Genomic DNA, 25,813 nt, shown 5'->3' with positions numbered 1-25,813 from the left:
CGCGGACAACGCCCCCAAGGTCAGTGCGTGCTGCGGCGGTGCGGCGCGGATCCAGGCCTGCAGGGCGTCGTCACCGCCTGGCCCACGCCGACGCACCGCGCGGGGCGGGGAAGGGTGGCCCGGAAAAGGCAGCGGTGCGAATTGGCCGCCTAAATTAGTCAACACGCCAAAATGGTCGCCGCGCTGCACTTCTTTGCTTTGGCGCGCATACAGACGTACAGACAGACAGACGGACGGACAGACAGACAGGTGGAAGGACAGGCAGGCAGACGCGTGGACTTCCGCGGCGCGCGGTTCATCCTCCTTCCGACTTTCTTTTCCGAGTCAAACAAGCGGTCGATTGGCTGCCGGCGGGGCCCACTGCGCGGCGCGGCACGGCGCGCGTGACGTGCGCGCGAAGGTCCGGCCGCCTCGTCCTCGCCGACGTCGCCGACGACGACAACAGCGGCATTGGACCGAACGCGGTGGCGGCGCGTGGCGGCGCGTGGTGACCGTATCTAGATCTCGATCTAGATCGAGCTGGACTCGCGGAACGCCTCGGCTGCACGCGGTCGCGGTCGCGTGGCGGCGGCGCGGTTCGCGGATTCGCGCGCTGCCGTCCCCGTCGTCGCCGCGGCCCGCAGCCTCCAGCCCGCTGCGCTGCTCGGCGTGCTCGGCCAGTCCGCGGCCGCGCGGTGCCGAGACCGCCCCGAGCCGACGCAGTGCTCCGATCCCCGGCGTGACCCCCGAGTGCGTCTCGAGCTACGGGTTCTGCGCGACGCCGCCGCGGTGAGTCAACGGACGCACAACGGCTAGCTACCGTCTTTCCGTGACTCACCCGACCGGCCTCACGCGTATCCTCCAAGGATTCCCCGTACGACACACGTCGATCATTCTCCGCCCGGTCGGTGGACAAAGTCTCCGCCTGACTGCCGTCTTAATGTCTGTGCCCGGCAGTGAAGAACCTAGCCGCGCGGAAGCTCGCGGACGTTGAACTGCTCGACAGCCCCGTTTCCGACACCGAGTGTCCAACCGAGCCTCGCCGGGGTAGCCGCGAGTGAGAACCGCAGCGCGGACAGGTGCGGCGGGCGACGGCAAGCTGCAGGTGTGTCTCGTGAGCCAACCGCAATCCGCAATGAGCAGAAAGCTCCGCAGCCAAACTGGCCAGCACGGAGATTGAACGCTCTCGATTACTTTATTGGCGACGTGCTAGAACGCCGAGAACTTCACTGTCAAAAAGAAGCTCGAAGTTCTTCGATGATATCTCGGACATTTTATCAGCAGTGTACTACTCCGATTGAACTTCCGTCGCGCCGTGACGTTGGCGCGTTCAGATAGCCGGCGAGCGCAGACTTCGTTTTGTACGTTTGAAAATAGGCCTTTCGATTCGCGCCACCGCCCGGGGTATCTCCATGTGGCCATGGACGTGGGAACTGGAGAGAGGGGGAGGGGGCATGCCCGTATGTCTTGCCTCTCACCACGGTGCCACCTCGAGCCGCGGCACTCGAAAAATACAAACAACGAACGCGAGAGAACGCACGAGGAAAGTACCCTTTGCTGCAGAAGCGGGTCCCTGAAAACAGCGCGGCCGAAGTCTTCGCACGATAAAAGCGGGAAACGGTCGTGGAAAAGCAATAAAAATGAAAAATAAAACTGTTAGACGAAGCGAGTGCGGATTATTTGTGGTTGCAGCTCGTGAGGTTGCTTTCCCGGAGGCCGCGCCTGTCCTCGGCCAGGGCGGGCCAGGGCGAGGGCGACACGTCGTCGGCGCGACGTGAACTGGTTCACGCGCGGCGCAGCGCCCCATTGTCGGCGTGCATGACGCTACGTCGCTGGCCGACAAAGTGCAGCGCGCTGGAGAACGCCACCGCCAGAGCGTTTCCGCCGCCGCCGTCGGTTAGCGCCTCTCGACGGCCAAGGGCGGCGGCGGCGGCCAACAGCGTCGTCGCTCTGTCTCCCTCGCACTCCAACGACAGCGACACACGGGACGCGCCGTGAGTGCGACGGCGACGCAGACCGGCGAAAGCACTGTTCGGCTCCAGCCTGCAGAGTGGTGTGAAAAACCGAAAGTTATGGACGCGAAAATTGGCGTCTCCTACATGCAGGCCGCCGTGGGCGAGGTTGCCGCGGAGGGCGGTGCCGCGGTGCCGCGGTGCTGCCGTGCCGGGCAGGCCGGTGTCGCCACGACGGGCCGCGACCACGACGCACACAATGCTATCAAAGCGGGGCGCAAACAACGCAGGACAAAGTAACGGCGGCCACCGCGGTGCACTTGGCCGCCTCGCCGGGCCTCGCCGCCGCGACGTTGCAAGCACGGGCCGCGCAGGTGCACTGCGTGTCTAGTGTAGTGTAGGCAAGGCAGGCAGTGCGCCCTACCGCCGGCGCCCCGGGCCGTTAACCGCCTTGCACTCCTTGGAGTGGGCAGTAAACGCGTGGCCCGCGTGGCGCCACTGTGAACGGCCGAACGGAGGGACGCAGAGCATGCGGCGCGAGCGCGGCACCGTTGCTGGCGTTGCACGCTGCAGTCGCGGCAGTGGGCCTCCCAGGCCGCGCCATGGCCGTCGCCCCAAACGCATCGCTCTTCCCGGTGCAGCCTGCTTAACGGTGAGCGTCATCGTCGCCGCGTTCACACTCTCAAACTTTGGAGCGCGGCCCGCGAGGCGTCTGGACCGGGCCGACGGGCCGAGCGGTCCGACTGCCCGGCCGGCCGTGCCCGCCAAGGTCAAGAAGGTGGCCCGCTGGCCCGGCTGCGCTGGCTGCCCCGCAGGCTCGCGGTCGCCCCCTCCCCGCCCTTCCATCCCCGTCGCGCCCGTCGCGGTGCGGTCTGTGGACGGAAAACGGAGATGCCGGATCGGATACGGATGGCCGAAGCACGGCCTAGACCTAGCCGTGGCTCAGACTCAAACGTGACTTATTTTGCAAAGACGCGCTAGTTACGAATGTCGTTGGGAATGATGCCGGCCAAGGCGCCAAGGCCAAGCGGCACGGGGCAACCGGGTCAACGCGGTGGTCCGTGATAAGGGACTTGCACGCATACGTCTCGTCGCGGTGTCACAGCATCCATCCTTGTCGCTCCTCATGGACTGGCTAGCCAATGATACGTGCGAGGGAGACAAGAAGAAGGCGTTACGGAATATGTGAACGACTCTTACCCCATTTCTCGACAACGGGACCACCGCGTCGACGCACCGCGCCGCCCAAGTTGAAGCAAAATGCTGCCCCGCCCCGCCCCGCCTCGCTCCGCCCGGGCCGCTCGAACGCTGCTGCCGAAATGCTGCACCGGCGTGTCGAAAAGCCTCTCGTCACTTTCTCATTACCGCTGCGTCGCGGCGCCGCTGCGTGGGTGACAGACATTACACGACTAAGCGGCGACGCCGCGACGCGTTGCCGCCGCCGGCGTGCGTGTCTGTCTCCAGAGGCGCGCGCCGTGCTCCTAGCCGCGCCCCGCCCCGCCCCGCCCCGCGACCTTGCCGTGATGACAGCACGGGACACGAAAGCACGAAAGGGGCGGAAGGGGACACGACGCGCCGCGACGCGCGGCCACGCCTCGAAGTGCAACCGGGAGGACGGACGAGGACCGGGCGGGCCTCCAAAGCCCCAAACTCGCGGCAGGTGTAGTGGAATGCAGGCCGGCCTATCCGGGGGCTGCGCAACGGCGCAACGCGCACGCCGCGGCAGCGGCCGAAACTACTGAAACACCGGCAAGAGTTCTGGAGCACCGCGGCAGTGCTGCGCTGTGATTGGCGGCCGGACGAGAGCACCGCGAAGGCGGCGAAGGCGCTGACCCCCGCGTCGCCGACAAACAAGGACCGGGGCAAAAACGGAGACGGTAATTGCCGGCGACAACAACGCGACGCGCGCCAAGTAGTGCCTGTTCTGCGAGGGCAGGGCGGCCAGTCAATCAGTCAATCGCGGCCGCGGCTCCGGCTCCGCCAGGCTCCACGTCATGGCTGCAAAAACGCGGCGGCCATGGCGGAGGAGGGGCCCGGGCCGCATCGCCTCACATCGCCATCCTCCACCACGCATTCCCCGTCTGCCCGGCCAACAGGAAGCATGCGGCCGACCAGGCCGACCAGGCCGTCCAGGGCGACGCTGCTGGCGGGCGCCACGCTGCTGCTGCTCGTCGGCCACGGCCTCGGACTGCCGTCGCCGACGCCCGACCCCGCCGCCGACCGGTCCGGCTGGCCCGACCTGTGGGGCGTGCTGCGCGCCATCCGCGACACCACGGCCGTCTCCAGGATCAGCAGGAGGTAGGAAGACCCCGTGCGTGGGGAGGGGGAGGGCATGTCGTCGTCGCCGAGTGTCTGCCACTGCACCGGCTTCCTTCTGCTTGTAGCAACCTCACGGACGCCGTGAGCAAGAATGAAACGACCTCGGAAGCAACGCCGTCACGGACACCGACTCTCGGCCAGGTCACCAAGCAGGTCTCGGACAGGGTAAGTGCGACACCGAGGTCCTCAGCGGGGTCTGCTTATTCTTCTTGCCGGCCACTGCAGTCCTTATCGTTTGCAGATTGGCAACATGTTCCAGTCCGTGCGCTCCAGCCTGTGGCAGCTGACGGGCAGCGCGGGGGCCTCCTCGACGACCACCACGACGGTGGCCCCGGATCTGGAGGTGTGTCCCTTGCTACGTGCACGCCCTCCTCGCCGCCTCGCGCTCCGTGGACTTCCTTATCTCAAAACTCGGCTTTCCGTTTGCTCAGGCCGGCGCGTCCTCCGACGTGCTGGGCAAGGAGGCCGCCGACAAGAGCGAGCCGCTGGACGCGGCGCCGGCCAAGGAGCAGAAGGAGGCGCCCAGCTTCGTGAGCACGGCCCTCGAGCGCGTCCGCGGCGCGGGCAGGACGTTCAGCGAGATGGGCAAGGCGGTGGGCCGCTGGGGCAAGGCCATGGCGGACAGCGTGGTCGGCTCCACCGTCAACTCGGCCGTCGGCACCGTGCTGCAGGTGTTCAAGGGCGGCAAGCAGGACGACGACGCCGACCACGTGTGCTTCCCCGAGCTGGGCTGCTTCAGCCTGCTGGAGCCCTGGTCGTCCTCCAAGCGGCCGCTGCCGCGCATGAACGCCCCCGAGGAGGTGCAGACGAGGTTCTTCCTGTACACCAGGAACACGTCGTCCGCCGAGCCCATCGCGCTGGCCGTCACCAACAACGACACGGTCGCCAACGCCACCGCCCTTCTCCAGGATGTCAGGACCTTCTTCGTGGTGCACGGCTTCAACGACAAAACCACAAACGCCTGGGTTCAAGACCTCAAGGACGCCCTCCTGGAGCGGGTAGGGACAAAGCGACCCGCGACCGCAACGGCCCTGATCGACGTTCTCTCGCGAGCTCCAATAATATTCTGCCGACTCTGCTTCCCAGATGGAGTCCAACGTGGTCCTGGTGGACTGGGCGTCCGGGGCGCAGGCCTCTCGGAACTACCTCCAGGCAGCCTCCAACACCAGAGTCGTCGGCGCCGAGCTGGCCAGGTACAGTCGGAACACCGCACGCTCTCTGCCCTTTCGGCGCCACCGGCCGCCACCGCCGTCATGAGACGAGTCCGAATTCCTGCAGGTTGGCGGAGTCGCTCGCCGAGCAGGACGTGGTCCCCATGGACACCATGCACGTCATCGGCCACAGCCTGGGCGCGCACGCGGCCGGGTACGCCGGCAAGCAGCTCAACGGCCGCCTGGGCAGGATCACCGGTATGCACACCGCCAACGCGAGGGTAATACACCCCGCCACCCGCGATTTGGAGGACGCTGCCTGAAAAAGCCCGGTGCGGCTCGGGAAAAAGACTTCCGGAAACGGAAGCCATGTACATAACGACGCGAAATTGCACCGCAGTTTGCCTAGGCGAGTGCCGCGTGCGGTGCCACGTGTTGTGATGTGCCGTGCGGACGGACGGGGAGCACACGGCGGCACGCGGCACCGCACGGCACCGCACGGCACCGCACGCCGGCTGCGAGTGTTCCCATGTGAACCCGCGGTGCCCTTCCTTCCCTTCCCCCGGTCGCTCCGTCTCTCTCGCACTCTCGGCGAGTGCCGCGGCGGTGCGAGAGAGAGAGAGACCTCCAGAGAGACGGCGGCGAAGCGGTGTTCGGCATCAGCCTGCTGGCCGTGACACTACCGCGGTCCACTGTGGACTCACCTTCATGCAAAGGCCGCCGCGCCGCGGAATTCGACTCCGAAAGGCAGACAGGAAAAAATGAAGGCGGCGCGGCTGTTCAGTGATTCCGATGGCGGCGTTTGTTTTGTTCGTGGTGCTTCCAGCGCTGGACGCGGCCCAGCCCGCCTTCGAGGACCAGGCCGCCGAGGTGCGCGTGGCCGCCGGGGACGCCGTCTTCGTGGACGTGGTGCACACCAACGGCGTGCCCTTCATCCCTACGCTCGGCCTGGGCGTCATGCACCCCTTCGGTAAGGGGCGCGGGAGGTGGTGATGGTGGGGGGGGGGGGGGCAGCGCGGAGGGACGGCGGCGCAGTCGGGTCCGAGTCCTGGTTAGTAGTCGGCGAGACGCCGAGGAGGCCGATGGAGGAGGCGCCTGCCGAGCGCTTCGTGTTGAATGTGTGAGAATGACACAATGTTGAGTGGCGGCCAGGGCGGCAGCCCGGCGAGGAGGTGGCTCGGCGGATGAGAAAGAGAAAGAGCTTGCCTGCGGATAAGTTGACTGGCCGGGCCGGCGAGTGCGCCGTGCGCCGTGCGCTACGCGAAGCTGTTTATCGCTTCCCCTTCCCTTTCCCTTTCTCCGACCGCGGCGGCGGCGGCGACACCCCGCGCTGCGCGTTGCTGCTCGCGCGGGGTATCGCCGCGGAGGCACCGGGCCGCCGCTGGGACCGGCAAAGGCGCGGCGATCACCTGAAATTGTCGCTCATTTGCGCTCCTCTCCTTCCCTCTAGGCGACGTCGACTTCTACCTGAACGGGGGCACGGTACAGCCGGGCTGCTTCGTGCCCAAGCTGCCCCCGATGCAGTCCCTGATGGACCTGGCCGCGCTTCCCGTCAGCGGTGAGTCCCGGACGCGGTCCCAGGCGAGGACGAGGTCCAGACCGACAGGTCCCCACACTTATCCCTCCGCCTCGCTCTGTCTCGCTCGGCCTGCAGTGCTGGGCGACATGCTGTCCTGCTCGCACCGCCGCGCCATCGAGTACTTCACGGAGGCCGTGCGCAGCGACTGCCTGATGTGGGGCCGCCGCCGCGACGAGGACGCCCTGGATGCGGACAGGTGAGCTAGACCGGGCAAACTGGCAAAGTGGCACGAGGTGACGATGACCCGCCGGTTATCGGCCAAGTCTATCTTTGCAACATCCGCCGTGCTTCTCGCCCAGGAGCGACAAGAGGCCCGCCGCCAGCGAGGCCGCCACGCCGTCCACCCGGCCGCGCCAGGGCCCGTGGTGGTCGCCGGCAGGGGGGCTGGGCGGGCTGCTGGCGGGGGTGTTCGGGGACAAGCCGGCGCCCACCACCGAGGCGCCCAGCACGGCCAGCGCGGGGAGCGCCTTCTCCTTCCCGCTGCCCAGCTTCCTCGCCAGCGTCTTCTCCTCGGAGGGGCGTCGCGGTGGCGGCGCGGCCAACAAGAGCGCCGCCGTCAAGGACAAGAGCGTGAGCAAGGACGCCGTCAAGGACCGCGAGAAGGCCGCCGACGTCCGGCCCATCGACGGCAACGGCATCGACAAGACCGGTATTTGCAGGCAGATGTTTTACAGTGGTGCGGACGCACCGAGAGAAATCAAGCACGTTCGGCAGAGTTCAAATACTTGCTCAAATTTCTCTACGTGTTGACTCGTTTGCCTTTCGCTAATTTGCTCTCTGCCTCGCTCCCTCTCTTCCTCGCGCCTCCAGGGGACTTCCCGGCCAGTGCCCCGGATGACTCGATCACCTCTGACTCGTCTCCAGGTGAGGAAAACGTCGGCTAAATTCTCGGCCCGCGCTTTGGGGATAGTATTTGTTGAGTTCCTTGACGCCCCGTCTCTCCCCGGGCAGTGGCGGCGCACTCCAAGAGGTCACCGCTGGCGGCCGCGCCGTCGGCGTGGTGCCAGAGCGAGGACTGCCTGCCGCTCGGCCTGGACGCCGACCTGTACAACCTCAAGGGGACCTTCACCGTGCTCACGGCCGACCACGCTCCCTACTGCCGTGCGTGTCTCAGAGTCCCAAGCGACAAATATTTATTGGAACAAATGCGTAGCTTTGGCTCGGGCGCATTATCTGATGCAACCGTGCTTTTTAGTTTCAGGAACAGACGTCAAGGAGGCCGAGTGAGTCGACTTGACACGGTCGCGCCGCGTCGAGTGCCCCTTCGAGTGTAGTGTCTGAACAGTCTGCATCGCGGCGACGGGAGAAAGGTGTGACGAGGAGCATTACGTTGATCTCTGTTCTAAGACGAAATACTGACGTGAAGCAATTCCAGCAGACTTGTGGACGCGTTTGCACAGTTCCTATACGTCGGACGGACGCGGAGCCTGCTGCCCGCCGCTCGGCATTCTGCTCGAAAAATAATTATTATTGTCTAAACGGCAAAAACCTATCTGTGATCAGCCGGGAACGTGCATTTATTACTAATTTAGACATTGCGTTTCCTGCGAGAAACGATCGCCTTCATCATCATGACACGCATGAGCTCTCTGAGTGCATTTCCGCATTTCCCGGACGATTGTTTTTTCCGATCGAAGAAACTGTTCCGTTCTAGGGACGTGCGCTGCTGCGCTGCTTCGCCCTGTTATTGTTTTCCCCACATACATGTTAAATGGTTGTGATTTGTTAAGAATAAAAATTGATATTTTCACCAGAGCTTTATTTTAACCCCAAGAAGTCGTCCGTAACACCGTGTGGCGGTGGGCAGATTGTATAAAACCCCCGTCAAGGGTGCATCCTTCGGAACCTCTGTCTCTCTTGCGCTCCTGCGGCGTCCGTCCCGTCGGAGTAGTGCGAGAGAGACGGAGCGACGAAGTGCGCAAAAACAGCGCTCTGCAGCAGCGAGGATCCCTCGGCAGAATACCGGCACGCGTTTGGCGCACCGGTTAGGAAAACTCCCCATCGTCGTCGTCTGATGCGCAGGCTCAACTACTCGTGTCCCGAATTCTTCCTATTGCTCGCGAGGTCTCCCGCGAGGCAAGGCTGCAGCGTGCCGGTGGCGCCGGTGGCACTTTCCGCGTAAAGTTTGTCAACAGGGAGGCGGAGCGGTGGAGCCAGACGGACTAAGACACCTCCGTCGGGCAAACAGAACGGCGCGGCACGGCGCGGCACGGCGCGGGCTGGCGTCGTGGCGCAGGCAACACGCAGCGCAGTGCCGTGAATACAACCAACTAACTCGCGTGGCGGCTGGCGGCTCAGAATAAACTGGTGTACCCGTAGGAGGCAACCACCGCTTGATCTTGGCAGTCTCGCCACGGCGTTGCCGGCGGCCCGCCCCTGAAAACCTGCCGTCTCGCACTACCTAGTCACTGCAGCCACCACGTCAAGTCCCTTGGCGCCGTCTGGCACGCATGGCGCCTAGCAACACGCGTGCCCGTGCGTGCGCGTGCGACGCTCCGTCTCTCTCGCGCGCGGCGATCCCTGGGGGCGCGTCGCGAGAGAGAGAGAGAGAGAGAGAGAGAGAGAGAGAGCGACCACAGCAGTCCTGGTTAGGAATCAGCTCCTCTCTTTCATCAGACTGTGTCACCCAGGCCAATCTCGCGGAGCCACGTGAGTGTGTGTGTGAGAGAGAGAGAGAGAGAGAGCGCATTCGCGTCCCGCGTGCTCGCGACTTTGTAAACGGAAAGCCTGATGAAGTTGTGGCGGACACCCATTGGCGCGACCGCGGCGGTGCACTCGCACCCCGCGAGGCGCCCCACGGCGAGAGACAGAGCTCGCTCCCCATGTAGACCTGGCCGGTGGCGTGAGTCCGTCTTTGGCCTTAGCAGCCCTTGATACGGTGGAGTACCGGAAGACAACGATTGACGCGAATGCTCAGGTGTTCGCACGACCCAGCTCTGCTCGCTGCACTGGTGGTTCGGTGAGAAAACGTCCAGTCAACACCTGGCCAGCTGCAGGGCCAGCCTGCGCTTTTCCGGTGCGTCCGCGCGGGGCTGACCCCTAGACGCCGGGGGCGCCGGGAGGCACGGCGTCGCCACGCGTGGGGATGCCCGTGCTGATAAGCGCGGCCGTGAGTGAACGTGAACGTAGGGCGCCTCCTCGAGGCGCGTGCGGCGACGGCGAGCCCCCAGTCCACCGCCCGCGCGCCCGGCACCAGGACGCCGCCAACGCCGTGCCCGACCGACCGCGCCGACCGCCATGACCGACCTGGAGCGCGGCGCGGCGCGCACCGCCAAAGCCGCCAAGGCCGCCAAGCCGCGCAGCCCCTCGCTCTTCGCCAAGCAGTACCCCGAGCCCGTGTGGCCCAAAAGCCTGCGATGCTGCCTGCCGCAGGTACGCGACGCATCCACCACACTCAAAGCAGGCCTGGTAGAGGCCAAGGGACTCGAACCTAACCCACGCCGTGGCTTGGACGCGCGTTTGCAGATCATGGCGTGCCTGGCCTGCGGGCTGTTCAACTTCCCGGAGGGCCTGTCGCTGTCGTACTCGTCCTCGCTGATCCCCGAGCTGCAGCGGCCCGACAGCCCGATCCCCATCACGCTGAACCAGGGCGTGCTGCTAGGTGAGACGACCACGCCGATCTAGGCTAACCAACTCGTGTTTCAATTTCGACTCGGTGGCCGCGCACGGCGCACCGCGAATGCCGCGGGGTGGGCATGGCACGGCCGCACGGCGCCTTGCCGGCCGTGCCACTTCGCGGCTCCTCTTGCCGTAAGTCTCCGCCACGCCTTCCTGAAAGCCGGAGGGGCCGGAGGCCAGAACTGGACCACGCCGCGCGACGCCATGCGAGTGGAGTGTCAAGTACCGCGCGACTAGCATTACACCGTGTCGCGCGATTAGTGGCCTCTCACTCCGACTCCCTCTCTCGCCGTCTCTCTCGCACTCTCGCCCGGACCGGGCCCGCCCATTGGGCCCGCCGCCGTACGCCGCCGGGGCCTCCTGGAGCGACAGAGATGCACCTGAACTAGGAGGCTGAGCTGCGAGCTGAGCCGCGCCGACGGACGGACGGACAGCGAGTGCCCGCCCCGCACGCAACATGTGAAGCAAGCTTGAAACGCATACACACACACACACACACACACACAGACAGACACACACTCTCTCTCACACACGCACACACACACGCTCACATGACCGCCGCCGGCTCCCGAAATGTTTCATTGCTACAGAATTACTTTACTCCCCGCCTCTTCCGCTGCGTCTCGAAACTCGAAACGGTCGTTTCGATAGTTTTGAGCCTCGAGGCCACCCAGTGCGTCAGTATAATTGAAGGTTGAGTTTTCGGAATGAATCACCATGACTTTGTCTTGTAAAGCAGTAAATGAGCCGCGAAAAAGTTGAATTAATTCAACAACTTGCTTGAAGTTCTACTTCTGTTTTGGCACACAAAGAAGTCGTACGAAGAGTCCCTACGTCCTGTTCGCAGCCAGCAGCATGGTGGGGTGCATGGCGGTGGGCACGCTGCTGGCCGGTGTGGTGATGAACCGCTTCGGACGCGTCAACACCATCCGCTACTGCACGCTGCCCTTCGCCGCCGGCTGGTTCCTGGTCGCCACCGCCTCCACGTACGAGCAGGTCCTGGCGGGGCGCATCCTCACCGGGCTGGCTAACCGTGAGTTGCTTCCGCTCCACTGCTTTTTGCCGCGGATTCCTTATCGTTTCCGCCGAAGGACGCACTGCGAGCGTCAGCAACCCGCCTCCACTCCAATCAAGTGGGCAACATTTACTATGTGCTACTTTTGCATGGTCTCAAGAAGTCTCCGCGCGAAGGAGATATTGCCACTATTGTGTTCAGAACGATGTCGGACACTCACCGAACTGCAACAGTGATTGCAACATTTTCCATTTGGGAATGTAGCCATCCAGTGATTTCGCAAAGACGAGAGGGCGTTCTTTTGAATCGTGCACACTGTAAGCGTGCGCTGGAATGCCCGCCTAACTTTGTGTTGGCCGTTGCAGCCCTCGGCGTCAACGCGGCCGTCGTGTTCTCCACGGAAGTGGCGCCCGCGCACTTACGCGGCGCCCTCAACGGCGCGCACCCGACCATGGCGTCTCTAGGTGAGTGTCGCGGGGCGGGGCGGGGCGGCGCCGTGCTGTGACTGACCGTGACCGTCTGCTGCAGGCATCGTGGGGGGCTACGTCCTGGGCGCGATCACGGACTGGCGGACGGCGGCGTGGTGGAGCGGCGCGTCCCCCATCGTCGTCCTGGTGCTGATGCACGTCACCTGCTACGAGAGCCCCATCTGGCTGGTGTCCAAGGGCCGTGTGGAGGAGGCCGCGCGCTCGCTGCACGCGTACGCGCGCCGTAACGACACGGAGGAGGGCAGGGTGAGTGGCCCCTCCGGCACCTCGGTGAGTGACGCCTTGCGAGGGTCTACAACTTGGCCTTCTCCAGGAGCGGCTCCCCGAGCGCCAGCTGGAGTGGCTGGTGCAGCGACGGGTGTGCAGCGAGTCCTACACCGTCGAGATGCCGTGGTACCAGGCCATCCTGAACCTCTTCACGCAGCCCGTGGGCTACAAGCCCCTGCTGCTGCTCACCGTCATCTTCCTCGCGCAGAACTTCAGCGGCGTCTACATCACGCTGTTCTACGCCGCGCCCTTCTTCAAGGTGCGCACCGCGGCCTGTCTCTCTCGCACTCACGGCGCGTTCCGGGAGGGTGCGAGAGACACAGAGCTCTGATACCTGATCGGCCTCGCAGGAGATGGGCGTCCAGGTGGACCCCTTCCAGGCCGCCATCCTGGTGGGGCTGACGCGCCTGTTCACGGGCGTGCTGGCCGTGGTGCTGATCCGCAAGGTGGGCAACCGGAGGCTCATGACGACGGCGTCCCTCGGCATGGCGGTCTGCATGATGCTGTCGGGCTACTTCACGCTCTACCCGGAGAACGGTGAGTCCAAGTCACCATTGTTTCATCTCGCGAAACTCGCACCCTTTCCCTCGGTCCGCACTCTACACGCTGCTCTCCGCAGGCCTGGACGGCTGGGTGGCGGTGGGGCTGGTGCTGCTGTACGTGTCCATGTCGTGCTGCGGGCTGCTCACGCTGCCCTGGACCATGACGGCCGAGCTGTTCCCGGACAGGCTGCGCGACGTCGGCCAGTCCTTCGCCGTCTTCACCGCCAACCTCATCGAGTTCGCGGCGCTGCAGCTCTACCCCACGCTCATGAACGGCCTGCGTGAGTGTCCCTGCCATTGGCCCACGGCGCCGCGTCAGCCGCGCGACAGTGACGTGTTTCAAGGTGGAACCCTCCCTTACAGAGTACGGCCCGGTGACGGGCCCGGTGGGCATCCAGTGGTTCTTCGCGGCGGTCGCGCTGGCCAACGTCGTCTTCGCCATCTTCTTCCTGCCGGAGACGCGCGGCAAGTCCCTGCAGGAGATCGAGGAGCACTACCAGTTCAACACCCTGTGGCTGGGGAGGGTCAAGGCCCCCCTGGAGGAGCCTGTCGCGGAGGCCGGCGCCGACGTGTTCGTCATCAGCACGACGACGGTCACCGACGTGGACGCGAGGAAGTCCTCCAGCGAGTCGGTGGTGGACGTGTCCCAGGGGGACAGTTACAAACTCTGAACCCTGCCCTCTTCCTACTTCCCAAGACTGCTTGAGAAAAACACTGCGAAGACACTGATGCTCTCCTCAAGTCAATGGTGAAACGCCACGTGGACTGATCATCGAAGTGTGTGGCGTCCGATGTATTTCTCATCATGCCCGTGTGTGCCATAGATGTAAGACGGTGAGGGCGAGACAGTATGTCCACATGATGCTCTCCGGCGTCCAGATCTCATGCCTTTATTGATGTTTGACATGTGTTGTACATTTTGTAGAGTTCTAGCTTTAAGTACCCTAGTTCAAACTAAGAGAATGTGTTATTTTCATTCCGTGTAGTATATGTACATACTTAATAGACGTAGCAACATTCGTTTAAGGTAAATAAATAGAGTATTTCTTGTTACTATCACAAACACTGGAGCGCACACCCGCCCGCCTACCAGATGATGCACTTGCTGTCGGGGTTCATGGGGCTGGCCGCGGGGCAGTGCCACGTCTCCGCGAACGCGGGGAAGTTGGAGAGGGCGCCGATGACCCTGAAGCGCGCCGGGCTGTGCGAGTCCCGCAGCTGCATCACGTCGAACTGCACGTCCGAGTTGTGGCACCACACCTGCAGCAGGGCGGGGTTCAAGAGGGTGGCGAGCTGGGGGCCGCGGGGGAGGGTGGTCTGCACTCACGTTGGCGAAGGACAGGAAGAAGAGCTGCTCGTGGGTGTACTTGTTGAGCCCCGGCAGCGCGGGCTCCGCGCCGTGGCGCCGCGTGTAGCGGCGGTACCCCAGGAACGCCTCCCGGATGCCGCCGTTGTCCGCGATGTTCTCGGCCAGCGTGAAGGAACCGTTGACCTGCAAGGGCGCGGAGGCTTTGTAGTGTAGCGACAAACCGCCAGCCACCCTCTCACGCGGAGCACGCGGAGCCTCACCCTCTGCGCCGACGACACGTTGTACTTGTCGTACTGCCGGACGAAGCACTGCGCGCGGTCGTTGTAATCCTTGGTGACTTCAGGCCGCCACCACGAGTTCCGGAGGCCCTTCTTGTCGTACTCCTTGCCTGCCGACAGCCAACAGTCCAACGTTCAGCCGGCCTCCCTTAGTCCGGGCTCGGACTGGCCCCCAAAAGGCCCCAGCGGATCCGCAAAAGGCCCCCGATCATCATTATGTTTTTACCCTTCATGACCAACTTTGTGAGGCTACCGCTCCCAAACTAGTTGCGGTCAATAGCCTTCCCGATACAGGGTATGAAGAATACTAGGGCGTCGAGGGAAGACTTTTACGGCAACTACATTGGACACAGTGGCCGCCCAAAGTCAGCAAAATGAACAAATTTCCGAGATTCGACCACTTTTGACCAACTTGGTCGGAAAATCGTTGCGGTCAAAGCCAAAATCGTTGTGGTCAACGTCTTCCCGATACAGGGCATGAAAGAGTAGGGTCTTAAGAATACTAGGACGTCGAGGGAGGCCTTTTACGGCGTCTAGATTGGACACAGTGGCCACCCAAAGTCAGCAAAATGAACAAATTTCCGAGATTTTACCACTTTTTGACCAACTTGGTCGGAAAATCGTTGCGGTCAAAGCCAAAATCGTTGTGGTCAACGTCTTTCCGATACAGGGCATGAAAGAGTAGGGTCTTAAGAATACTAGGGCGTCGAGGTAGGCCGTTTACGGCGACTAGATTGGACACAGTGGCCATCCAAAGTCAGCAAAATGAACAAATTTCCGATATTCGACCACTTTTTGACCAACTTGGTCGGAAAATCGTTGCGGTCAAAGCCAAAATCGTTGTGGTCAACGTCTTCCCGATACAGGACATGAAAGAGTAGGGTCTTAAGAATACTTCGACGTCGAGGGAGGCCTTTTACGGCGACTAGATTGGACACAGTGGCCATCCAAAGTCAGCAAAATGAACAAATTTCCGATATTCGACCACTTTTTGAGCAACTTGGTCGAAAAATCGTTGCGGTCAAAGCCAAAATCGTTGTGGTCAACGTCTTCCCGATACAGGGCATGAAAGAGTAGGGTCTTAAGAATACTAGGGCGTCGAGGTAGGCCGTTGGCCGCAACTAGATCGGACGCAGTGGCCGCCCAAAATCAGCGAAAACGAAGTCCCTGGATGGCTCCTATTTTGTTCCTCCAAAGTCCACCGGGGATTTCAGGAGATTTGAAGTCCATACTTAGTCCCTGTCAAGTCCCTCCCCCGACCAGGTCCCTCCGAAGTCCCTGATCTGGCAGGATGGTCTGTGAAATCTCTCGCAAGTCCCTGAAAGTAAGCGTATGACCTCTCAATACTTTGACAAATGTATGCACAACACCATGCGTGTAGACACTTGCATGGACTCATATTCGTAATTCACAATGAGTTTCATTCAGTAAAGTTGATTGTGTGCATTGTATGAACGAAATCGGAATAAACCAAATACTGGTCACCTACTGTCAAAGTTATCATGATAAAAAGCAATGTCTTATTCAAATTTGAATATTGATCATCGTATTATTCTTGTAAATATGCATTTGAGGAGAAAACGGAGGGCACCGTTGCGTTTATCTGCCCTTAAAACCCCCTAGTACAACCATCAACCTCGCAAAACTGCAACGGACAGTGCCTTGCGCCTGACTGAGCTCCGGCAGATAGTGGTAGGCAGGCTGACCCGATCCCTCCACGAAGAGCAGGCAGCGCAGTGGATAACGTCTCCTGTCAGTAAGATGAAGACCCAGGGTTCAACTCCGTCCGCCTCTTTTTCTATTGCCTCCAAAAGAGACTTCGGAGGGATTTCAAGTCCCTTTGAAATCCCTTTTCACCCGAAATCCCTAATCCCTGAAATGCACCATCTAGATACTTCGGAGGGTTTTCAAATAAGGACTACAGAGGGACTTGGCAAAAAAGACTCAAGAGGGACTTCACTTTTCTATTAGGGGAAAACGGCAACTTTCGGAGATTCAGTCACTCTTTGACCAACTTTGTGACGTTACTGGTCCCAAACCCGAAGGCCCCGGCAGATTTTTCTGCCTGTCTGCCCTGGCCAGCCCTAGCCTGCCTTAGTCTCGCGCAGCTGAGATTGTTTTTCAACCCAATATGAAAAAGAGAAGCGAAGGCTTTGTCTTGTATCTCAAAAGTCTCCATCGACACGTCATCGACTCGAGTTTAAATTGGCGACGATTTCTTTTGTCTTCTTCCTCAGTCCTCACCTTCGATGTCGAAGCCGTGCGTCAACTCGTGTCCGAGGATGGCTCCGATAGCGCCGTAGTTCAACGCTCTGTAAGACAACAGTTTTTTGTTATACAAAAAAGACGGCCTCGTCTGACAGAAGTGGTTGTTTGTGGGCACTTGACGAGCCGACCAAGGTGCAGTCGGTGTCATCCAGGTACTCACTCCAGGCCGAGATAGTAAAACGGCACCTGCAGAATCCCAGCAGGGATAGCTACGCAGAAAGCATGCACCACCACCTCAAACAAGCGCCCGCCAGCCCGCCATTCGGACAGAAAAGCACTTTTCGGCCGGGAGTCGAACGCGCGCCCCGTCGGCTCACTCACCAATCGAATTGATGGCCCTGCTGTAGAAGGCGTTGACCTCGATCGGGTCCGTGGCCCAGCGGTCCTTGGCCTTGCCCTTGCCCTCCTTCTCGTCCTTGGGCGCGATGGCGCCCAGCAGCCCCTTCACCTCCCTGGCCTTCATGTTGAGCATGTTCCACAGGAACTGGCCGGCGTCCATGGTGACGCCCTCGTAGAAGCGCTCCAGCTCGCCGTCCTCCAGCAGCCAGTCGGGGTAGCCGATGAAGGCCTTGATGGCGGCCGCCTTGTCCAGCGTGGCGGCCTTGGTGGCGCCGTCCATCCAGCGCACCGCGTGCACCAGCTCGCTGAAGCCGGCCGTGATGTCGGACAGCATCTCCCGCACCTGCGCACGAGGCTTGGAGTCACCGCGAACACACTGCCACGCCGGGTACCGCGCCGCCGCGTAGGCAACCCAACTGGCACGCCGGCGGCGGAAGGCCCTCGCAAGGCGTCAAGGCCGCGGCACACCAGCCTGGCCGCAGCCAATCGGAACGCCCCATTCCAAACTCCCGCCTTTTCGCTGGCTTTGGGGACTGTTGGTGACTGTCTTTTAGCACAGCCGGAGAGGACCCTGTTTGACGCCGGCCTCCACGGCACGGGAACTGACACCCAGCTCCTGCTCACCCTGTTGGCGGTGTCCTTGAGCGGGTTCGCCACGGCCATCTGGTAGCTCACGGCCATGTGCATGAAGGTCTTGACAGCCCGCACGCAGAACTTGGTCCTGGAGGCAGCAAAGCAGGGGGAAGGTCATTGCAGAGGAAGATCGACCGAATTTTCGCAATCTGAACCAGACTGCGAGATGTTTGATCGGGTTGCTTTTCAATGTCGTCGTCGGCACGCTTCAACACTAAGACAGCTGGCCAAACACTGCGCGGGTATAAAGGAGGGGGCGGCGGGCCTGCCGCCAGCTCTCCAAAACAACAACGCCATGGCTCTGGTCCGCGCCCTCGCCGCCCTGCTGCTGGGCCTCGCCGCCCTGGCCTGCCTGTGCGCCGCGGAGGTCCTCGACGCCAACCCCAAGGACACGCGCTGGGTGTCCGTGTCTGACGACCACCTGACGGCCGTCAAGGAGCTCATCCGGGTGCCGTCCAACTGCCCGCCCGGCTACCTCCGCGACCGCCACGGCCGCTGCCGCTACGCCTACTAGAGATGCTCAAACGGCCTGGATTCTGCTCAACATTCGCTGTATTGTTCCTCGACGGCCCTGTCGGTACACTGATGCAATAAAACCCCTTCTGGCCACCCTGTAAGTTGAGTGAACTTGCCTGGAGGTGGGCTGCAGGCCCTTGTAGACGGTGGACAACAGCGTGTGCTTCATGTCGCGGAAGACCTGGGCCGTGTGCGGGGACACCGTCTCCACCACCTTCCACCACACCAGCCGCTCTGGAAAAGACACGACTCGAGCAAACCACCACGTGCGCCACGTGATTGAATGACTGCCGCGTTTTGCGTAGTTTGACCCACTTACGAATGGTCTCGGGCTTGGACTGGGACAGCACCACGGCGAGCATCTTGAAGTAGGACGGGTCCGACACCAGAATGGGGTCGTTGTCCACGTCGATGGTGGCGTTCAGGCCCTCCAGCAGCACCTCCAGGTATTGAGCGAAGTCGATCTGCAATCGACAAACACAGTGCACAGTGCTCGGCCTGCCCCATTTCAACGACGAGCGCCGCTCCGCGCTTCGCTCGCGCTCCTAGGCAGTCGCGCCGCTGCAGTGCGACGTTTTCGTTTTAGTTGCGTCAAGTAATACTCTCGGGTCGGGGCCTCAACGATGCTCCCGGGCCAAGTCCCCAGACTCTCGGCTAAGTACCGTTAAGTACCGCTCTGTGGATGAAAACGGGAAGTCTTATTTTGTGCGAAATGGGCGTGGATGTGCAGTGCGGGTGGCGAATCCGAGCGTCGCGTGCCGCCACAGTGCCGCCATGGTAGCGACGGCGAGGGCCTTGGCCGTGGCACACTGGCACCGTCACCGCGTGCTCGACTCGCTCGAGTCCCACGTGACGCAAGCCGATGACGAGCGACACTGCGAGTGCACTTGTACCGTTTACCGCACCAAGATCCCCAAATTCGGCGCGTCTTCAAACAAACCTTGAGCGCGGCCGGCGAGTTTGTTGGCGCCGCTGCGGCCGAGGCCACGGTGCCCCCCGCCCCCGCCGAGGCCGTGGAGTCGGCGCGCGCGGCAAGGTTACCGACGAGCGCGGCGGCCGGGGCCGTTGTTTCGGCGGCTGCGGCCGTGGTGCCGGGGACGGTGGTGCCGGCTGCTGCGGCTGTTGTGGTGCCAGCGGGGGCCGGGGTCGTCTCGGCGGCGGCGGGGGTCGTCTCGACTGCTGCAGTCGTCACGACGGGGGCTGGGGTCGTCTCGACTGGGGCTGCAGTTGTCATGGCGGGGGCTGGGGTCGTCTCGACGGGGGCTGCAGTTGTCACGACGGGGGCTGGGGTCGTCTCGACGGGGGCTGCAGTTGTCACCACGGGGGCCGGGGTCGTCTCGACGGGTGCTGCAGTTGTCACGACGGGGGCCGGGGTCGTCTCGACGGGGGCTGCAGTCGTCACGACGGGGGCTGCGGTCGTTGCAGCTGGAGCGGAGGTGGTGGCGGCGGGGGGTGAGGGCGACAGCAACTCCACGTCGGCCGGGGTCGTGGCGGCGGGCTGCATGGTGGCGTTGACCATCATCTCCGTGAGCTGCCGAAATGTGGTGCGCAGGGGCTTCTCGCCGGCGGGGTCCTTGCTCTGCGACGTGGCCTGAGGGGCAGACCTCGCCGTCAATACTCCGTGCTCGCCGAGCAGCCGCCAGAGCGCGGAGTATGGCCATACCGAGTTGAGCTGCGAGTCCACCAGCAGCAGGCGGAGCGCCGCCGCCGACACCTCGGTCGTGTTGGTCTCGTAGTCCGGGGAGTCCTCGTGGGCCGCGGCGTCCACGATGGCCATGATCCTGGCCATGTACGAGATCCGCAGCACCACCAGCTCCTTGGAGGACAGCCCCGCGGGGATGGCGGTCGGCCCCGCGCCAGGGGGGTGCTCCGGGTCCTCCGGGACCAGGCCGACCAGGCCGACCAGGCCGGGCACCTCCGGCAGCGGGTTGTTGTTCTGCGGCGGCAGCAGCTGCAAGACGAGCTGTTTAGTATTCGGTCGATTTTAGACGCAGAGACGTGAGCACTCACGTGGATGATGTACGTGTCGTTGTCCGGCTTGGCGTCGTCCTTCTCCAGGCCGATCTCCACCAGGATGTCCTTGCTGAGGAAGCGCTGCGCGGCGGCCAGCGTCTTGGCGAGGGGCCACCCCTCTGCGGTGGCCCTGGTGGGCATGCCGCGCGGCAGCGACAGGTTGGCCAGCAGGTCCAGCATCGGGTCCAGCCCCAGCTGCTCCAGCTGGTCTGCGGCAGCAACGCAGCCATGCAGCAACGCAGCCATGCAGAGAGAGACACGCGTCGTCGCGCTACCGCCAGCGAACGAGCGAACCCACTCACCTGTGTCCGTGCACGACTTGTAGAAGTTGTGCATCATGACGACCGGCTTGGGGTCCTTGTCCGTCACGTTAAGCTGCAGCACGTCTGCGGGCACGACCAGAAGCTTTGCAGTGACCCTTCATTTGACGCCCCTCGCCGACGTGCCGACGCGCCCTCACCGATCACCCTGCGCTGCTGCGCGTCCTGCCGCTCCAGGAACCACGAGTTGTAGATGTGCGCGTCCTGGACGGGGTGCGCCTGGGGCCAGCGGCCGCACGTGTAGCGGTAGAAGTCCTGGCAGGGGTCCACGGAGTGGTCGATGCCCTGCAGCAGCATGGCGGCTGCGCGCCCACCGGCACCAACGGAAAAGGGGTTAGTGGAGCGGCTTGCCAAACGTGCCAAACACAACGCTCCTTTTTTGGCGGGTCACTCGGGCGCTGGCCCCCTATATCAGCAGCGGCAAAGCACCGCCGTGTCGGGGCCAGCTTGCCAGTGTCAAGGTCGCTGGCGGCCTGCCATGGGCCTGGCCGCGCCGCGGCACTGGTGGCACGACACGGAGATACACCACTAAATGAACGCAATTACACGCCGGCCCCTCGCCCCCTCGGACAGAGACAAAACGGCAAAACCGCCCAAACAGTTTCGACCACACAATCGTCACCCCGCGATCAGCTGTGCAAATGGGTAGCACCACAGTGTGCGTTCAGAACCATGGCCCCGAGCGGTGTACACTGTAAGCGACGCTGCAGCGTGGGAGTGTGTGCAGGAAGCAGCCTAGCTGTACGGTCGCCGCCTCGGGATGCCATCAGAGCGCTCTCAAGCCTAAGGGTGGCCGCGAATTTTATTGGCATCCCTTTTGTTTGGGGTTTTACGTCCATCTGACCGAACCTTCCCCTCCACTTTCTCTTCGTCCATACGAATCGCGAGGACAGCTGCGGCAAGATTAGCAGGTTTTACACAGGGCGTTTCTGCACGCAAACACCGTCCATAGGGCCGCCCAGGCAGCCCAGGCCAACCACAACCAAGCCACGAGGACGAGGATCGGAAAGAGCTATCAGCCCCGGCCATCTCGCTTCATTGACGTTTGTTTTATCATTATTTTCTTTTTCGGACGGGCCAGCTGACCGAGCCTCTGTCCCCCAGTGTGTCCTGTCCCGCGAAGCAATCGAGCCCCGCGGTGGCGTGGCGTGGCCCCGTGCCCCTCGCGCATTTGCGCGCCGGGCTAGCTTATGTATGGCGTGTGCGCGGTGGCACACCACAAAAAGAAAACAAACTTTCGCTGTTCATTTCTGGATGAAAACCAAGAATCGAATGCGCTTGCCTGACTGTATGCACTGGTCGCTGCGGCACTCTTCGCTGCTCCACATTCTGTACTTGGCGTAATCTGGAACAAAAAACGGCAGCACTAGAAGCGAGAAAATGAATAAGTTTCGAAAGTTGTGGCTTTGCTGCTTGAGCCCCATCACGGCGAGGCGCGCGGCGCGTCCTTGCTTCCTCGCCGAGTTCCTCGCCCCCTCTCACTCCCACACTCATTGTGCTCCGCATAGAGTCATCTACCCCCGTCCTTTTGATCCCCGCCTTTCAAAAGCGCGGGGTCGACGACCTGGCGTGTGTGAGTGAGTGTGTTTGTGTAAGAGTGTGTGTGCCACAAGGATCCCTCGCAGCGACGAGGGTGACGGCCGCAGAGCAAAAATCTCTCCGCGACCAACGCGAGTCCTGCCAGTCCAGGGCGGATCCAGGTGCGGCCGTAGGAAGAAGCAAAAAGAGTTTTGCATACCTACAGAGGGGAAAAGTGCTGCCTTTTGACTACCTTTTAAGTGGCTCTAGGAACTGTTGCCCCCTTTCAAAACCGCTTTTCCCTGGTTTGTTAGTTGTTTGTTTGTTCTTTCAATTCACCCCTGGTATTGCCTGCGCGAGCCGCGAGGCCGCGAGGCACGTCACTGGGTGACCTCGACGCGGCGACGCGGCGCTAGGCTATACCTTCGTCCACCCTGGAGCCCTAGCCCTGGCGCAGCCCAAGCCCTCATGACCCCCAACATTCTGGCTGCGTGTGCCCCGCCGCGCGGCCCGGGTTCAAAGCCCCCCGCTGGAGTGTCGTTTTCTGCGGCCGTCCTTATCACCGGTGTGCATCGCCATGTCGTCGCCACCTCCCCGCTCCAATACCGATCATCGTGCAGCCGAGAGGTGACGTCTTTCATGACGTCACTCGGGAGCCGCGGCCGCTTTTTCTCTTGTCCTGCTAAACGCTCGTAAAGACACACATTACTGGCACACTGCTAATTGTCACCGGAAGCCGGAGCCGGGCGGCGGGCGGTGGCGGGTGTGGCGGCGTGCGGGCGAGTGGCGCGGACTGAAATCGACTCGCGCGATGCCACAGTGTCGCAGTGTTTCACAGTGTCGAGGAGCAGCCCTTTCGCTTCGAAATCACCGCGCGCTGGAATCGCTGCACTCGAATCAACTTGAGCCGCGTCAACCACCGCCCTTTCCCCCGGCGAAGCGGCGCGTCGCTCCAGCAGCCGGTGCTCACCGGCTGCAACCACTCCAGCCCACTCCAGCAGCCAGAGGCCCAGAGGCAGCCAGGCGGGAGGCGGCAGCGCACGGCAGTGTGAGATTCCCCCTCCCCCACCTCTCTCCTCTCGCAGGCTTTTCTTTTTCGGAAGTACTTCGCCGGGGCGCGCGACATCGCGCCGGCTCCATGGACGCGCTCACACACACACACACACACACACACACACACGTAGAGCCACTCAGTGTCCACGCAATCAATAATGCAGGATCGATGGCAGCGCGTATAAAAGCGGTGGAGTCGTGCAGAAGGGCGAGGGGGGAGGGGGCAGGCAACGAGGCCCGGTGTGTCACACCCCTTATCATAAGCTACCCCCTTCCCCCTCCCCCCTTACCCCCTTACTCCATCGGACTGTACAGTGTAGTGTGCTGTATTCTCCAAGTCGGTCGGCGAGACAGAGAGTATGGTGGGGGTGGCCACCTGCAGGGTGCATCGGAAGCACCTTTGGCGCAAAACCGGAGCAAGTCTTCTAATTATGAGAAAATTCCCTACACCATCAACACAACCGAACTGATTCAGTCGTTTTGGCCCGTTGACCCGTTGGCGTACTCACACACGGTGGAGACGACGACGAGGGCGATGACCAGCAGCAGGACGAGCACGGCCAGCGCGCCGGCCGCCACCAGGAGGCGCTTGCTGTCCGGGCGGCGCAGCAGCCGCCTGAGCCTGCACAGCGCGCACACACTAGTTGGCTTGTCTGGGGGCTACGCGACGTCTAGACACTGACCGGACTCTGACCTGGCCCTCCGCGTGCTGACGGTGACCAGTTCCTCGGTGCTGCCGAGGTGGCTCCCCAGCGGACTGGCCTGGTCGAGGCCCTTCGGGGCGGCCCGCCGGTCGTCCGGAGTCCTCTTCTTGCGCGCGTCCTGGGGGCTGTCGAGGCTGTTGTCCTGGCTGTCTTCTTGAATCTTTTCCAAGCGGTTTTCTTGTCGGCTCTCCTGGCGGATGTGCTGGCGGGTTTCTTGGCGAACATCGGGACGGGTTTCCTGGCGAACATCGGGACGATTTTCATGGCGAACATCGGGACGGTTTTCATGGCGAACATCGGGACGATTTTCCTGGTGAACATCGGGACGATTTTCATGGCGAACATCGGGACGGTTTTCCTGGCGAACATCGGGACGGTTTTCAGGGCGAACATCGGGACGATTTTCCTGGCGAACATCGGGACGGTTTTCGTGGCGGACAACGGGACGATTTTCATGGCGAACATCGGGACGATTTTCATGGCGAACATCGGGACGGTTTTCATGGCGAACAACGGGACGGTTTTCGTGGCGGTTGTCCTGGCGGACATCTTGGCCATCATCCCGGCGGACATCCTGGTGATTGTCCGGGCGAACTTCTTGGCGATTGATTCGGTTGTTGCTCGAGATGTTGTTTTCTTGACGGTTGTCCTGGCGGTTGACGCGATCGTTGTCTGGACGATTTGCAGCGCGATTTTCCTGGACGTCCACCGGAGGGTTTTCCTGCCGGTTGACCCTGAGATTTTCCGGACGGTTGTCTGGGCGATTTCGATGAAGGTCGTCGGAGAGATTGTCTTGGCGGTTTTTATGGCTGTGTTCCTGACGGTCATCCCGATGGCTCTCCGGGTGACTAACCAGCCGAGTATCCTGGTGGTTTTCTAGGCGATTGCCCTGGTGGTTCTCCTGTCGATTTTCCTGGCGGTTTTCCAGGCGATTATCTGGGCCGTTTTCAAGGCGATTATCCTTTCGATTTTCCAGTCGATAATCTTGGCGTTTTTCCCGGCTTTTGTCCTCACGGTTGCCTGGATGGCTTTCCTGGCGAATTTCGGAGCGGTTGTCCTGCGGCCGGTTCGCCCGTTGGTTGTCCTGGCGGCTGTCCGCGCTGGGTAAGTACTTGTCCAGGTGGTTTCCCCGTCGGTTCTCGAGGCGGTTGTCCGGGCGTGGAGCCCGGCGACTGTCCAGGAGGTTGTCCAGGCCAGCCAGGCGACTGTCCTGGAGGGTACGGGGCCGCGCCGACGGCGTCGAGCCCTGGGCGACGCTCATGCTGCTGCGTGGTGTTGTGGCCTTGCCGGAGTGCTGGCCGGTGGCCTCGCTGGCCTCAAGGCTGGCCTCAAGGCCGTTCGCCGCCCACCGTCGCCCCCGGGCCACATGACGGGCGGAGTCGGCAAGCCCGCAGTGCAGGCGACGGTCACGTCATCCTCGCACTTGTACTGGAGTCGGCGGAGAGCCGGGCGGGGCTTCGGAGGAGGCGGTCCGCTCCCGAGCGGTGGCGCGCTGTGGCGCTGTGGGCCTCTGGCACGCCGCTTCCTGACTGCGGCCGGGCTGCCATGGGCCGCCATGGGCCGCCATGGCGCCCCGGCTTTCCATGAGCCATGAGCCGTCATTGGCCTGGGTAGTCAGTCACCACCACGCTACTCGGGGTGGGGCGGGCACGTGGGCCGGGCGGCCCCGCGAGGGGAGGACAAAGCCCTGCCCGCCAGGCCAGGCCAGCCCGCCAGCAGGCCGCTTCCGGACGCCGTCTCTCTCGCACCACCGCGGAACGCTGCGAAGCGCTGCGGAGCGCCCACGAGTGCGAGAGAGACGAATGCTCTTCTTTCGGAGTCGGCCTGCCATACCGGGCCGGCCGGGCATCAATCTGGCGGCTCCATCAGCCGGGGTGGCAAAGGGAAAAGGACAACGACGTGTAATGCACTCTAGCAGGCGGAGCGGGCGCCAGCGAGACAAAACGCGACCC

General features: G+C 62.6%; 3 protein-coding genes across 3 annotated transcripts; 2 read left to right on the top strand and 1 right to left on the bottom strand.

Annotated features, from left to right (window-relative positions):
• Positions 1-4,095: 4,095 nt before the first annotated feature.
• LOC117649322 lies at positions 4,096-8,730 on the top strand (the record flags this gene model as incomplete). The annotated part of the gene is made up of 13 exons (XM_034391960.1): positions 4,096-4,229; positions 4,316-4,415; positions 4,492-4,593; positions 4,682-5,248; positions 5,337-5,443; positions 5,529-5,659; positions 6,228-6,371; positions 6,852-6,959; positions 7,056-7,176; positions 7,280-7,629; positions 7,791-7,844; positions 7,932-8,081; positions 8,176-8,730. Coding segments are annotated over 13 exons (2,100 nt in total), but the record flags the coding sequence as incomplete, so codon positions are not given.
• Positions 8,731-10,217: 1,487 nt separating this feature from the next.
• LOC117649600 (facilitated trehalose transporter Tret1-like) lies at positions 10,218-13,973 on the top strand. Its single transcript, XM_034392495.1, has 9 exons — positions 10,218-10,352; positions 10,446-10,581; positions 11,446-11,631; positions 11,979-12,077; positions 12,142-12,347; positions 12,415-12,627; positions 12,719-12,905; positions 12,988-13,191; positions 13,274-13,973. Exons 1-9 carry the CDS (start codon positions 10,218-10,220, stop codon positions 13,579-13,581), a joined length of 1,674 nt encoding a protein of 557 aa, XP_034248386.1. The 3' UTR covers positions 13,582-13,973.
• On the bottom strand, positions 13,970-25,122 carry LOC117649598 (endothelin-converting enzyme homolog). Its single transcript, XM_034392490.1, has 18 exons — positions 24,376-25,122; positions 23,852-24,099; positions 23,667-23,779; positions 21,869-21,931; positions 20,727-20,888; positions 20,569-20,652; positions 20,264-20,475; positions 19,917-20,204; positions 19,605-19,844; positions 18,573-18,717; positions 18,370-18,487; positions 17,729-17,825; positions 17,087-17,447; positions 16,926-16,974; positions 16,742-16,809; positions 14,480-14,607; positions 14,238-14,402; positions 13,970-14,170 (listed from the first exon to the last, which is right to left on the bottom strand). The coding sequence occupies exons 1-18, from the start codon at positions 25,120-25,122 to the stop codon at positions 13,997-13,999; spliced, it is 3,462 nt and encodes a 1,153-aa protein (XP_034248381.1). The 3' UTR covers positions 13,970-13,996.
• Positions 25,123-25,813: the final 691 nt, after the last annotated feature.

The sequence above is a fragment of the Thrips palmi genome, unplaced genomic scaffold (genome assembly GCF_012932325.1).
Source record: "Thrips palmi isolate BJ-2018 unplaced genomic scaffold, TpBJ-2018v1 HiC_scaffold_4, whole genome shotgun sequence".
NCBI classification, from domain to species: domain Eukaryota; kingdom Metazoa; phylum Arthropoda; class Insecta; order Thysanoptera; family Thripidae; genus Thrips; species Thrips palmi.
This window is presented reverse-complemented; position numbering and strand designations above follow the sequence as displayed.